Source organism: Lactuca virosa, chromosome 5, assembly GCF_052849685.1.
Source record: "Lactuca virosa cultivar CGN04683 chromosome 5, Lactuca_virosa_CGN04683_v6, whole genome shotgun sequence".
Classification (NCBI taxonomy): domain Eukaryota; kingdom Viridiplantae; phylum Streptophyta; class Magnoliopsida; order Asterales; family Asteraceae; genus Lactuca; species Lactuca virosa.
Genome location: NC_136430.1, coordinates 192,606,885 through 192,622,501, shown reverse-complemented (window position 1 = coordinate 192,622,501; position 15,617 = coordinate 192,606,885). Strand labels below are relative to the sequence as shown.

At 31.9% G+C, this 15,617-nt stretch overlaps 1 protein-coding gene across 1 annotated transcript; it reads right to left on the bottom strand.

Moving 5' to 3' along the window:
• Positions 1-9,862: 9,862 nt before the first annotated feature.
• Positions 9,863-14,403, bottom strand: LOC145115733 (uncharacterized). Its single transcript, XM_079052090.1, has 15 exons — positions 13,968-14,403; positions 13,653-13,801; positions 13,476-13,547; positions 13,285-13,398; positions 13,002-13,070; positions 12,856-12,912; positions 12,630-12,683; positions 12,481-12,543; positions 12,258-12,320; positions 11,855-12,019; positions 11,406-11,561; positions 11,208-11,288; positions 10,622-10,683; positions 10,403-10,535; positions 9,863-10,079 (listed from the first exon to the last, which is right to left on the bottom strand). The coding sequence occupies exons 1-14, from the start codon at positions 14,131-14,133 to the stop codon at positions 10,454-10,456; spliced, it is 1,353 nt and encodes a 450-aa protein (XP_078908216.1). The 5' UTR covers positions 14,134-14,403; the 3' UTR covers positions 9,863-10,079; positions 10,403-10,453.
• Between the last annotated feature and the right edge of the window lie 1,214 nt (positions 14,404-15,617).

The following is a 15,617-nucleotide window of genomic DNA, read 5'->3' as shown; positions in this document are numbered from 1 at the left end:
GGTTATTTGTTTTGTGGTTGAATTTCAATATTATTATAAGTTTAATGTAATGTTTTTTTTTTAATATTTTGGACAGAAAAAACTGGATTTTTTATAATTTTTGCTGTTTTTTTTAGAAAAAATAAAAAGTAATTACCTACGGATTACCTACGGAAAATCCGTAGGTAATGTGAGCCGTAGGAAATCCGTAGGTGATAAAGTCAATGTTAGTCAAAGTGGGCTTCGTCAGTAATCCGTAGCAAATCTGTAGTTATGTATTTCCGTAGCTATTCCGTAGGAAACTAGTTAACTTTAGTCAAACTCGACTCCCGTCAGTAATCCGTAGGCACTCCGTAGCAATTCGTTTCCGTAGCTAATCTGTAGGTATTATACCTATGGAATTGGCCGTAGCTAGTCCGTAGCAAATCTGTAGGTACAAATTTCCCACGGGCATTTATGCTACAAGCCATTTTCCGTAGCAAATCCGTAGTTATTGTCTTATACCTACGGAATACATACGGATTGTGCCATAGCTATTGCCCTAGTTTTCTAGTAGTGTATTTGAGTTTGCTTACACATTTGTTAGCAATATCACTCGCTTCCCTTGTTATCTATTGGCTCATAACCTTCAGGAATGGCTTTGGTCTCTTCAACCCTTCAACAGATCTCATGTTCAACGTAAGTAATTCAACACTAAAAGTTATCCAGTTATCACACTTAATGTAGATTTTCATTATTCTAAGTCTAGTTTTCATATACTGTTGTATTTTGCAGTGGCATCCACTTCTCATGATACTCGGATTCATTATCTTTTCAGCCGAAGGTAAAAAAAAAAAAAAAAAAAAAAAAAAAAACCAAATTAATTACCGCTTGAGTCTAGCTATATTATTATATTCTGTAATTACTTTGAATCAGCAATGATTGCATACAAGGCGATTCGAGGAACAAGACAAGCACTTAAACGAGTTCACCTAACATTGCATTCGATCGCACTTGTCACTGGGCTTTGTGGTGTTTATGCAGCATGCAAATATCACTATCAACTCCAAGTACCACATTTGTACACGTTACATTCGTGGTATGGTTATTCAACCATCTGGTTATTTTGTCTTCAGGTAATCATTCTCTACATATATATACGAAGCAAAATCAACTAATTAATCAAGCAAATTGTTTCACTAACACATTATTATTTTAATTTTTTCCCTAGTTCATCTTAGGGTTTGATGATTTTGTGATTGAGTCAGCTACAATCGGAGCAGGAATTGGGCGATCCCATGGCTTAGCTGGCCTGCTGATATTTTGGTTGGCGATACTGAGTGCTGGGACGGGATTGATGAAGAAGTCTGACATTCTACACTTGTACCCTGGTCAAGTGGAAACGAATGTGGTTAATGTTATAGGAATATTATTAGCACTCCTTGGGGTTTCTGTAACCCTTGTTTTGAGTCGATATTTATATTGATCATTTGTGTGGTTGTATACTTGTAATACTGCATGGTTAGACTAGACTACCGACTAATTAAGACATCCAAATGTAATTTGGTGATTTTAAACGTATGTGCGTAGTATGATTTAGCAAGATAAATATTATTCCTATTTCAGCATCATGTTAATTTATTCCAATTGAATCAGTATGTGCCACACATGGTCAGACTACCATAAAGAATTTAGGACACTTTGGTTATTTCATAACAAATTAAGGAGTTTTTATCTATAATCTCTCAAGCTGCTGTTATAACTAATATGATGAATATAAACAATGAAAATGAGTTACATGAAAATTTGGAAGATGAAATTGGAGAGGAAAATGATGAAGAAGCACCTTTTGACAACAATGTTGAAGTACCTTCAACTTTTACTAATATGGAAGGAACAAATTTGAATATTGATGACAATTGGATTGTGTCGCAATCAACGAGTAAGAATGATTTCATACGAGAGTTGGGAAAAGATTCTTTCAAGGATAAAGAAGAACTTGTTAGAGCAATCAAGATCCATTGCATTAGGACACATAGACAATTTGAGGTCATTGACTCACGCCCAACTATTTTGACTCTAAGATGCAAGTTATACTTACAATCTGGTTGCAAATGGAAACTTCATGCAAGTAAACGTAAACGTAGTGGATATTTTGAAATCACAACTTATACCGGTCCACATACTTGTTTGCACTATAAACTTTCTCAAGATCATCCGAACCTAGATGCAAGCTTGATTGCTATGGAAACTAGGCACCTTATAAAAGCACAACCTTCTATCAGTATTCCTGCTTTGAGAGTTGAAATAGTTGAAACACTAGGCTATACTCCTTCATATAAGAAGGTTTGGGTTGGAAAGCAAAAAGCAATTGAACATGTGTTTGGAAATTGGGAAGAGTCTTATGTCGCTTTACCAAAATATCTAGGTGCACTTCAAAAGTTCAATCCAGGAACTATTGTTGAATGGTGTGTTTCAAGATCAACCGATGTAGATGAAGTTGAATTTAGGCGTGTTTTTTGGGCTTTTGCTCCCTCTATCAAAGGGTTTCATTATTGTCGACCGGTGATTAGCATTGATGGTACACACTTGTACGGTAAGTACACGGGTAAGATGCTCATTGCAATGGGAGTTGATGGTAATAATCAGATTTTGCCACTTGCATTTGCTATTGTAGAAAATGAATCTTATGATACTTGGAATTGGTTTCTTTCTCATGTCAAGAATCATGTGGTGAAAGACCGTGAAGGCATATGTCTAATATCTGATCGTCATGGGGGGATCCTTAAGGCTGTCAATGAGCATGGATCTCCATGGTTAGAGCCACGTGGTTTTCATAGGTATTATTATATTTCTTAATTATTCTTTATGATATTTCAATAACTTGCCTCATTAACTTACATTTTTTTTATTTTAAAGGTATTGTTTACGACATTTCATCAACAACTTTTATGACAAGTTTCGTAATTCAGAGTTGAAAGCTTTAGCTTATCGTGCCGGGAGTCAGAATCAAATTCGAAAGTTCAACTCCATCATGGAAGAAATTGGAAAGCTAAATCCACATGCTCGACATTGGTTGGAGAGCCATCCACTTAATAGATGGACACTTGCATATGATGGTGGCAGGAGATATGGGTTACTCACAACAAATTTGTCAGAGATTTTCAATAGTGTACTTAAAGGTGCTCGTTTTTTACCAATCACAGCTTGTGTGCAACTTACATTCTATAGAATGGTGCATTATTTTGAGGTGAGACGTCCTTTAGGATCTAGTTCTCAAGCTAATGGAGATGCACATACTCCACATGTTATTGCAAAACAAGTAGCTTTGATGGCAAAAGCAAGTGCACATTCCTTGAGATCTTTTAATCGAGAAAAAGGTATATTTGAGTTGATAACTCAAAGAGGTCGAAATGTGCAAGTAGTTAATTTGGAACAAAAAACTTGCACATGTGGTAAGTGGGAGGCATTTAAATATCCTTGTTCTCATGTCTTGAGTGCATGTGCCAAACTCTCTTTGAATAGTTGGCAATATGTTGATAAATGTTACTCGATTGTATATTATTGTGCTACTTGGGCATCTGAGTTCTCCCCGCTTCCTCATGAAGCATATTGGCCACAATCACCATTTAATGCATTACTTCCAAATTTAGAATTATTACGGAATAAAAAAGGTCGGCCTCGTTCAACAAGATTAAAAAATGGTATGGATATTAAAGAAGGAAGAAATGCCACTCTTTGTGGAATTTGTAGGCAACCGGGTCATAATCGAAAACGGTGTCCGTCTAAGCCAAGATAATTAAACATATAATATTTTTTATGGTATTGTTGTGGCTATTCTCTTATTTTATTTTATTTTTTTTAATCGTTTTTACAGGTAATGATCTGTTACCGGCTCAAGTTCAAGTTAATTGTGATGTTTTTCTTTTTGTAACAACCAATATTGGAGTTTTTTTTTTAATTGTGGTGTTTTTCTTTTTGTAACAAACAATATTGGAGTTTTTTTTAATTGTGGTGTTTTTTTTTTGTATCAAACAATGTTGAGTGTTTTTTACCTTAAAAACATTTTGTTTGTAATGTTGGAGTTTTTACATCTTAAAATATATTGTATGTTTAATTTTATGATGGCTAAAAAATTGTATGTAAAAAAATAGATATTTAAAATAAAAAACAAAAATAAAAAATATAAATATAAATTTTTATTTAAAAAAACACTAAAAGTTTGAAAAAAAATTATTATTTAGAAAAACAGTAAAAATGTGAAATAAAAAAGAAATGGAGAAAAGTTGGATATATTTAAAATAAAAAAACATTAAGAAAAGCTGAAAAATTAAACAAAAATGAAAAAAATACTAAAAAGGTAAATAGTTTTAAATGTATACTAGAATGGGAAATAGTTTTGTCTATAACCCTACTATGGACAAAAACTCCAAATTAAGTATGATGTAGCCTTATGGGTAAGACTTTGGACCAATAGATACAAATAATACAATTAGAATAGATTGGGGTGTATGATATGTGGGAGTAATTGTCATTACAAACACATAAAAAATGTTACTATTTGTTAGCTTACGCATGTAGAGATCGATCTTTATGCACACATGCGCTTATTTGTGGGAATAGATCATAGATGTGTGTTTAAGATCAATACATATAATCTGTTTGGTAGATGAAATAAGGCTATGACATAAAAAGATAAAGTTAATCTTAGCGTGATATAAGTAATTATAATTTTGGTTTGATATAAGGAAATAATTACTGAGGCTTTACTAAATGCTAAATGACAATACACAACCCTTAGTCGTAAATTAATTGAATAAAGTTTAATAACATCTATACAATCATCTTATCAAAATATAACCCAATATTATGCCATAATTCTCAATACCAAAGTGCCCAAGTTTCATATTTCTTAGAATTCTTTTAGTTTAAAAGATTTAAATACCATCAATTCTATAAAATTTATTAAAAATATAACTTCAATACTTAAATAAACCTTGACACTGATCACTTTTACTGAATTACAAAAATGTCACTTCCATCACTTAAATTCACTAAACCCCTTATGGTATCATAAAAACGTCATTCTTATGTTTAAAATGTCAAAACTTTTAACTTCAATTTACAGGTGTTACATTAAAATTATACTGATTTTAAATTTATAAAAATATTTAAATTCATATATACTTGTTGCAAGTAAAAGAATGTGATATGTGTTTATAACTTTCTGAAGCATTACAAATACAAATTTCTATTTGAGGCACAACCTATTTTTACGTTTGACTTTTTACCTATAAAAAATATATATTTTATTGAAATAATTACAATAACTTACAGTTCATAACTCATCTTATGTAAATAACTAAATATTCCAGAGAGAAACACCTATATGCAAACATTGGTAAGTTATAGGATTTTAACCAAGTCTATAGAGTGAAACCTTGTGGTAGTTGCTTTTATAATTTTATTTACACACACAAAACATGATGCTTTATGTGCTTTGTGCAACAAAAAATTGTACTTTGGTGCATAGTCATACATATAACTGTAGATGATGGCAATTTGATTGGCTACTTTATAACTGAAGTTAAGTTTTGTAATTTTGTAGTCAGAAACATGCTAGGTTGTGTGTACTTTGTGTTATAAAAGGTTGTTCATTTGAACTGGATATAGTTGGAAGTCAGTATAGTGAGACGCACAGGGTATGTCTAAGGGATATATCATGCATTTGTATGAGTTATTATTATTATTATTATTTTTTTCATAAGTATGGTATTTTAAATTGATATTTCCCATACTATGTATATTTGAAAATAATACCTAAAGATTGCAAAATCAGTTTTCAATGTGAAGAAACTGTAGGTGGGCCCAACTACTATAACTTTCTTTTAATCCCAAAACGTACAGGGTCTAAAAATAACATTATGGCATTTTGGTAAATACTCACTAATGTTCAATGTCAATGTTGCCCTTACGATAACAATGGTTGTAATTTGATATTGATAATGTGGTTGTAGTAGTGATTTTCATATAATGAAACAGATTTCAGATTGTGGAAAACTAATTTTAGTATTTATAAAACTCATAGGGTGTATACTATAAATTTAAGGGAACACAAATAAATTAAAACGGATATGCACACTTTGAAGTTCTTGGAAGAAAATTACGGGAATATGAAGAGCTCGCCGAGCTATTTGGTCCATTTTTGGAAGAAAGATATTTGATATATGAGAAGCAAAGATGATCAACGTTATTGATTATTTATTTATTTATTTATTTTTTATTTTTTTGGAAGAAAACCATGTGATCATTCAAAATCTTTAGGAAAAAGAACGGATGTGAAGAAAATGGTGGTAAAAAAAAGGCGAACAAGTGGTGTTTTTTAGACTATGGTTTAATTCAAAACAACAATAATAACAGTAATAATGATATAAAAGCTTTTTAATATATAAAAATATAATTTAATTATTAAAATATTAGATATGTGTTTTTGAATTTAATACTATTTAAATACCATTACAAAAACTAATCAATCATCTGATAATTCGTAAGAAATTAACAAAAGAAAGATGAGAGAATTTGACACTTTCTAGATTAACAAAGAAAGATGAGAAAATTTCACGTTTTCTAGTCTAAATAAAAAGTTAATGTTATTTTATAGATTGTTAAGGTCATATAAATAGGAATGCAAATTGGGCTTTTGGTCTAACCTAAACTCTAATGGTTATTAGTCTAACCCTAATTACTAACATCCCCGCAATTTGATCGGAAGAAGACGGTTAAACTAAAAATAATAAACAAAAGAACAAAACATAAAAACATAAAAACATAAATGACGACATCGGCAACTACGGTGACATAGTTATGCCGATTACGGCTAACAACGACTACCTGTCGAAAAAGAAGTGGCAACCAGAGGTGGCTCTGTTGTAGAAGTAGCGCCAGTGGAGACGATCATGGAATTAGAGGCAGAGGAGTCCGAAGAAAGTCAACGAGAAAGAAAGAAGACTCGATCTACGGTGGATGGAGCAAATTTCGACGAAATCGATGACTGCATTGTTGATATATATATATATATATATATATATATATATATATATATATATATATATATATATATATATAGAGAGAGAGAGAGAGAGAGAGAGAGAGAGAGAGAGAGAGAGAGAGAGAGATGGTTGTAGATTAGAGGTTGTCCAGCGGAGAAGGCGAAGGCGCCATCGGAGGGAGGCAACAACAACATTGGAAGATGGCTAACTTGAAAAGGGATCCTAAGAAGAAGAGGCAAGTCGATGAGAGGTGCGATTTGAGGATGAGACAGAAGGCTAGAGGCAGGGGCCATCCGAGGAGGAACTATGGTTTGTGTCAGTGGTTGTATTATTATTAAGAGTAGAAAGAAGAAAGGAAAAAAAATATTAAACATAATGAAGGCACCTCTGACGACTATCAGAGAAGGTCGTCGGAGGTGAAGGACGATGGCTGTGGGTTGTGGACTTGTGGTCAATAGTAGGGTTTTTAATCTAAAGTTGTGATATCATGTTATTTTATATAGTGCTTTGATATCTTATAATAAATATTTAACCTCGTATAAATAATTAAATAGAAATACAAAATGGGCTCTTGGCCTAACCTAAACTATAATTAGGGGTGAGAATCGGTTAGGTACTTAGGTTTATAGGTTTTTCAGTTTCCTCGGTTTGAATTTTTTTGGTCCAATTCAAAAACCGAACGAAATTGAATTGAAATTCTCTAAACCAAATCGAAAACCGAATTTGAATTTGGTTTGGTTCGGTTTGAAAACCAAGGAAATCAAATATTAACTTAAAAAAAATAGTATTGCACTTTTTCAAACATAAATTTAAATGTTTTTTAAATAGAAATCTAAAGTTGCAAACAAAAAGATCTAAAGTTTCATACAAAAAGATCCAAAGAATAAATGGGCTAAAATAATTTTTACTTTATAATTAACATTTTTATTAAATATAAAATATAAAATATATTTTTTAATTAATTAATTTATGAAATTCGTCTTTTTTTTTTTGGTTCAATTTGGCTTAAACTTCATGAGACCGAAAGTCGAACCAAAAACCAAATTCACAATTCGTTTGGTCTCCGACTAAACCAAAAACCGAATTTGAACATAGATTGGTCTGAAATCAATTTCGATTCAATAGTCTTCGATTTACCTTCGTCTCCCGCAAAAAATTAATTAAAACCTGAATAAAGAAGAAATTATTCAATATACCCTTTAACATAGCAAACTATGTTATGCATGGTCAGGCTACCAACTAAAACATCCACATACAACTTGGTTATGTTGCAACATTATATGTGTTGGCAATATTATTCAGGATCAGTGTGTTATACATGATCAAACTACCATAAAGAACTTACAAGGACATTTTGGTCATTTCATAACAAATTATGATATGGGTAAAACTTTGGCCCAATAGAGACAAGTAATACAACAATAATTGATCTGTTTAATGTATGGGTAAATCTATATATGTATGAGTAATCGTCTTTATGCATACATCAAATAAGTGTTATCATGTGTTGGTTCATATACTTAGAGATAGATTTTTACTCACAGATACATTATTTGTGGATATGGATAATAAGTTATACCTACATAGGCATGCGTGTTTAAAAATAATATATATGTCTAGGTAGAAGTATAACTTGTTTGGAAGATGATCTTGGGCTTTGACATGAATTCTTAGTTGTCAAGTGGCTTTCTCATTTAAGACTATCAAATTCACCAACAACACATTCACTTCGAAAAATATTGTCATTTCAGCGTCACATCATCTCCACTCCGAAATCTTGTTTCTAGTAATGTTCCACACCACATACCTAGGAAATACCTTCCACTCCATCCCACCACTTTTACCTATAAAATTTGTGTGTGTGTGTGTGTGTGTGTGTGTGAGAGAGAGAGAGAGAGAGAGAGAGAGAGAGAGAGAGACGTGAAGAGACATAGTGTTATCCACTCCACACCGCAACCATGCCCCTGTTCACATGCTCACTGGACATATCTTTTTAGCGTATTTCTAATATGGTATAAAATAAATAATTTTCCCCTTTTTCGATGTCTATTTACTATCTCACAAAGCTTTTGATCCCAACAACATTTATTTCAAACAATTAAACCCAATTAAACCCTTTTAAAATGACTATTGCACTCTCTAGTTTTAGTTTCGTTTGTTATACACGGCAAGACAAAATTATTCTAGGGTTATTTTTATTGATGAGAGTAAATAGTGTTGGAGATTAGACTATTGACACAACAAATTATTAACATTGCTAATGATATATGTGCCTAGTAGAAACACAAAATAAAATCAAATTTCAAAACCACACCAACAATTTAAAAATGACTAGTTTCTTAATTCATTATAAATATGATGACTTTATTAGAAATTAGAAAAGTTAAAAGGCTTATTATATAATTAATATATGGTTAGATAATTACTATATATTAAGTAATAATTCAATAATATTCGGTTACTATTTTTGAAATTCAAAAAAAAAATGGAACTAAAAAAAGAGATAAAGGCTTTTGACTCTTGTATGATTGAATCTTCTCATGAATTTCACTATTTCTATACTCTGTTGAAAACACACATAATTGTTTGTTTTGCTTTTGTGCTCAAGAAAGCAAAAAGGGAGATCTTGTTGGTTTATTCGATTATGTTTTTATAATGCTCCGTTTAATGATCTATCATATTCCAACAAATATTAATATCAATGTCTTTCGCATAGACAAGAGATCACGAGCATATCCCATTCCACCCATTTCCAACTTTTTGGGTGGGGATACCAACTTCACCTCAATTAGCACGACAAATGCAGTACAACAAAATGATAATCCTACTGATAACCCCATCAAATGCAAAGGCAATAATCACCAAAATCAAAATCAATCACGAATGATAAGAATCCAAAATAAATATAATAATAAGTTACAAGCAAAAAAAAACTACATAAACACCCGTAATACACACATGTTCGTACGTACGTACTAACCTACTTCTTAAACATCATTTTTTTTTCAGTCTCCACGACGTCCTTTTCTTTCTATGTCCGCAAAGATGAAAACACAGATGAACTCAAAAAAGCTGCATAGAAATGGAATGAATTTTTATATTATATGTGAATGCCATCTATAGTTTTAAATCTAGTTTATACATAATTTAATAGAATTATCATTTCTAAAAATAAAATATTAAACATAACACAAACTCACTAAAACTCAAATTTGATTATGATTGAAAACATATTTTTTATGAATAAAAGTGTATCCGATTATACCTTATATTAAAAACAAGATAAATGAAAATTAAAAAATGGAAGGAACCACTTTATATTTAAAAAAAAAAAAAAAAAAAACCCCCTTGAATGTTTATATAGTTTCTTCTTAAATTAAATAAAAATTGCATACCTAAAATTGATGTAAAATAAGCTAATCGGGTCCGTGTGTCTGTCTGTCTGACTATTTGTCTGAATGTCCTCTTTTGGCCTTGCGACGTGAATGGCTTGGCTTGTTATTTCTAATCGGCTTTTTAGCTTTTCCACTACATTAAATTTCAAAGTAAAAAAAAAAAAAAAATTATTCTATAATTCAAAATTAGCAGACAAATTAAATATTATAAACACTTACAAAAACATTGCTGATAAAAATCTGAACAAAATGATCACAGGAAGTGCCAATATAGCCGATGTCTGGAAGATAAAACATAATAATAATTCATCATTTCTCTTCTACTCTTCTCTTTTTATTTCTAAGAGTAAATTACATTTTTGGTCCCTGAGTATAGCTGGTTTTTGCAATTTCGGTCCCGAAACGTTTTCTTTTGCAATTTTGGTTTCTTATCTGAGGTTCTTGTAACTTTCTTGGTCCTTGTTACAAGTAAATGACTATTTTTGGTCCTTGAGTATACCCGAATTTTGCAATTTCGGTCCTAAATTATATTCATTTTACTTGGAATAGGGACCAAAAACATTACAAGAACCCCAAATAAGGACCAAAATTGCAATAAAAAAAAGTTTTGGGACAAGAATTGAAAAAATTATCTATACTCAGGGACCATAAATGTAATTTACTCTTTATGTAATGGACTCATTGGGAACATGGCTTACTATTGCAGACTATATATGAGTGTTTCTTTTTTACTTAACACCAACACTTAATGGAAAAAAAAATAATAAATAAATAAATAATGAGAGAGAGAGAGAGAGAGACATACAGCAAACCATATAAATTCCTTAGTTGCAAGAGATTTTGTAATTTCATGCTTTTTCAGTGATTCTTCAACAGTGCCTTGAACCTTCACATATAAACATATTTTTTTTACAGGGTTAAACATAATAATAAATTCTGACAGATTTATAATTGTGAATTTCAATCAAATATTCCCAAAAAAAAAAAAAGTTTAAAATAGTACCTGATTATGGTATACCGTTGCAGATTCAAGAAAGTTGGCATACACTTTCACTGCTTCATTTGTGTAAGGCCTCATTGTTTCTCGAGCTATATCAAGATGAGGCTTTGTTGCAAGGGCAATTTGGTCAACATATGGCTTGCAAAACTTCTTTGCAACCTGCCCTTATACAAATTTCACATCTTTAGTGACATTACATGACATGACAAGTTATACTGAGTTTGATATGCATTGGACCAATGGGACAAAAGTTGCATTTTTTTGTCCCATAGGCGCAAAAGACGATAATACCCTCATCATTGAAAATATACCTGAAAATGAGGGTCAACAGTTTCCTTTATTCTGATGACATTACAAGTTGTACTGTGTTTGACTCATGTCAATGGGACAAAAGTTGCAATTTCTTGTCCCATAGGTGCAAAAGACGAAAATACCCTCATCATTTTATATACCTGAAAATGAGGGTGAACAGTTTCCTTTATTTTAATGACATGAGGAGTTACAACCTCCTTTGATTGACTATAAACCTCTTTGGTCTTTTTGGTCAATAATTGCACATGTGGTTCAACAGTAGTTATCACCATCACCCATTGTTCTTTTGCAGCAGGGATCCACTTCTGCATAATTAATTAATTTCTTAAATATTAAAAATTTGAAATAATAATAATCTAAATGTTTTAAACTGAAGCAAATTAGAAGTTGTAAGCATTTGAAAAGAAGGCTTTTCCCATTAAGTCCTAACTTTTTTAAAACTTTACTCATTGGATTGTTGGAGGTAAATATTATGTCAAAATCCACCAATTTTAGGTAAAAGGGTAGAATTGTCATTTGACAAAAATGGAGAATTTTTCTTACGGTTTTGATTGTTTCTACATGAGGTTCAGCCCACTTTTCAGCTTGTCCCTTCTTCTCCAAAGCCTGCCATAGTGAGAAAAAAAAATTGTTTTTTTTTTCATGAAGATGAAAAAAATAGGTTAAAAAAATGAATAACAATAACATGATTTGAAGTTAAATATACATAGAATAATGAGACACAAAAAAGGGGATATAATATACATATATATTATATAATAATTACCTTCAGTGAAAGAGTCTCAAGAGCAGGTTTTCCATGCTTATTCCAATTAGCCTCAGCATACAACTGATAATTAATGATTTTTTTTAAAAAAAAAGTCAAAAATATGTTTTTTTTTCACATATTTGTGGAAAATTTTAAAAGGGAAGTACCTGACTTGAAGCCAAATGAGCTGCAAGCCAATGTGGTAGCCATGAAGAATGAGCCTGAATATGAAGCAAAGGTTACTGAGGGCAAAAAGGTAAATATGAATAGAATATGTTCCTTAGAAAGGAAATGTTGTTGTAATGATAACAACACAATTACATTCTTTACTAATAATAGAAATACATAACATTTTGTTAAGTTTACAAAAGTATGACAATCTTTGGGTTTTACCTTTGTTAATTCACTGATTTTCACTGCTGCTTCATTTTTAGTCTTCATAAGTTCCTCCTATATATGATTAAAGATGTAAATACATCATATTAAATTATTAATATCTTCATATTTAAAGGAGTATGCCAAAAAATAGGTGAGAATACCTCAGCAACTTTAAGTGCACGTTCAGTTTTTATAAGTTTTGTCTTTTGTTCTTCAATAGTTTGTTGAAGCTGAAGCAAAAAAAATTAAAAGATGTTAGAAAAGACATTAGACTTTAAGCTTACTTCATCATTGATATTAGAACGTTTTTGGTCAAAGGATTGTGAATTTCAATGGAATTATACTCGGTAATCATTTGCAACCAAATGCTGGAATGGAGTGGAATTGAATTCCAATTCTGGTCTACTACTAATGCATAAGAAACACAATAATAGAAAATCTTACCTCTTGAAGCTTTGGATTTATATCAAGCATCTTCTGCTCCAATTGTTTTGATCTAGTCTCCAAAGCTTCTCTTAACTTGGTTTTGAGATCCAATTCCAACTGCAGTTTCTCCACCTGTAATAAGAAATAAACACCTATAAACTACCATAGAATGGCATAATTTGATAAAATTTAATTCATTGCATACATACCTGCTTCTCCAACTCCTGGGATCGTGTATGAGCTTTTTCAATCTGCTCCTTAGCATCTGAAGAACCTTTAACCTAATCAAACACAAGAACAGAGACGATTTTGTCATTCTGAAAGCATGTATTCATGGATGAAACAAAATCGAACTGAAATTGGTCGCATATTAGTAGTAGTCTTACCTTAAGAGAAGCCACCTCACTTCGCAAAGAAGTAATGCTATCTGTCTTCTCATTAATCGTATGCTCTTTCTCTGCGATTGCCTTCTCTTTCCCAGCAATGATCTCATCTTTGCTTTTTAATTCTTCAGTCTTCTTGTGAACAAGTGATTCTACAACAGAGCATTTTAAGGTAAATCAAACGAATTAACCAGCTATCGTAATCTGATCCAATCCAAGATTACTCACCAAACAAATTTTACTCGATAGCTTTCCATTAATTCCAACACTAAGAAGTAAATTACGATAATTCAGAAGAGGGAAAGGTAGAAGACAAACCAAGTGATTGGATCTTTGAGGTGAGCTTATCCAATTCGATCCGAAATGCATGAGAATCATCGGATCCGACTGCCACTCCATCAACGACGTCATCGGCTCTAATCTGAGTGAGAATTAGGGCAAAAAGGAATGGAAATAGGAGGGCATGGAGCTTGGAGATCGCCATGGATACGATCTAGACCCAGACCCAGAAGCAAAGGACGTAGAAAATCAATAGATTTGGGGTTTTTTTGGTTGGAGAATCCGTCGACAATAAATGGGTAGTTGGGAATTTCACGTGGAGGCAAGTGAAGGAATGAAAATGAAATCAGCGATGCTTTGTTGACTGAATCTATATAATGGTTTGGTGATGGTGAATGTTGAATGTTGAAAACGTGGCCTGGTGGGGGGTAGTAGTAAACTAGTAATTAAACATTTGGTGTTGGATTGGATCCTTGGGATTTGAATATGGCTTTGTTGATTTTGTGTTTGTATGTGACTGAAGCTCGACGTTTACTTATCCACCATTGATGAACCTTTTTTGGTTCGTTGAAAACAAGAACATCAAATCTTAACATAAAATGGAATAAGGTAAAAATGTCATTTGATTTCTATGGTAATTTTTATTTTTTGAACCGCAAGTAAAAATATATAAAATTAAAAGTCAGTTTGGAGCTGGACAAAAATACAAAGAGTTTGTAATCATAAATATAAAGACAAACAAATATATATGTATACAACACGCTAAACATAGAACATAGAAGCACCAAAAGCAACTAACAATAAACACAATGGAATTTGTATGACATTTGAAAACATTAGGTTGTAAGGGAAATACACCAACAACTAGGGATGTTATTCGGGTCGGAACCGGACCGAACCCGAATAACCCGAAAACCGAATAAGTGTAATTGCATGAACCGAAAACCGAACCGATTAACCAATACGGGTTCGGTTCGGTTCGGGTATTAATCGGTTTGGTTCGGTTATTACCCAAATAACTTGAATGATATGTACAAGATGATTAAATATGTAATATAATAAAAAAAACGAATAAACCGTATTATGATTCTATAACCCGAATAATAGAATAACAATGTACTTCTATGCATCATCATAAAGCATTCAAAGAATAACATAACATAATAACACATTGAAAGAATAACATTTACATAGTAGATTAATATAATGAGAATTAATTTCTTACTTGAGTTTCTTGAGTTGGAGCCTAATTTTTCATGACTAAGACAAAGCAGGAATTCGTGAATCCTTAGAGACAATAAGAAGGATCGATTTTTGAAAGTCGGAAACAAGAGGAAGGATTGACAGAAGTGATTTCGAGTTTGGAAATAGATGAGAAGATAGGTTGATTTTGAAATGAGGAGAACGAGTGTAGGGTTTTTATTTCTGTTATGATTTATGAACGACGATGACAGAAGTGTGAATCGTGATTTTGATTCCTGTCGATCAGAGAAAGAGGACGATGAATGCTTATTCGGGTAGGGTATTTAGAACCGAATAAGCTCTTATTTGGGTAACCCAAACTGAATAACCCGAGAACCGAATAATCATAATATAGATACCCGAATCGAATTGCTTATTCGGCACTAATTCGGTTCGGTTCGATTCGGGTTTTCGGGCCAAATTCTCATCTCTACCAGCAACATCAAC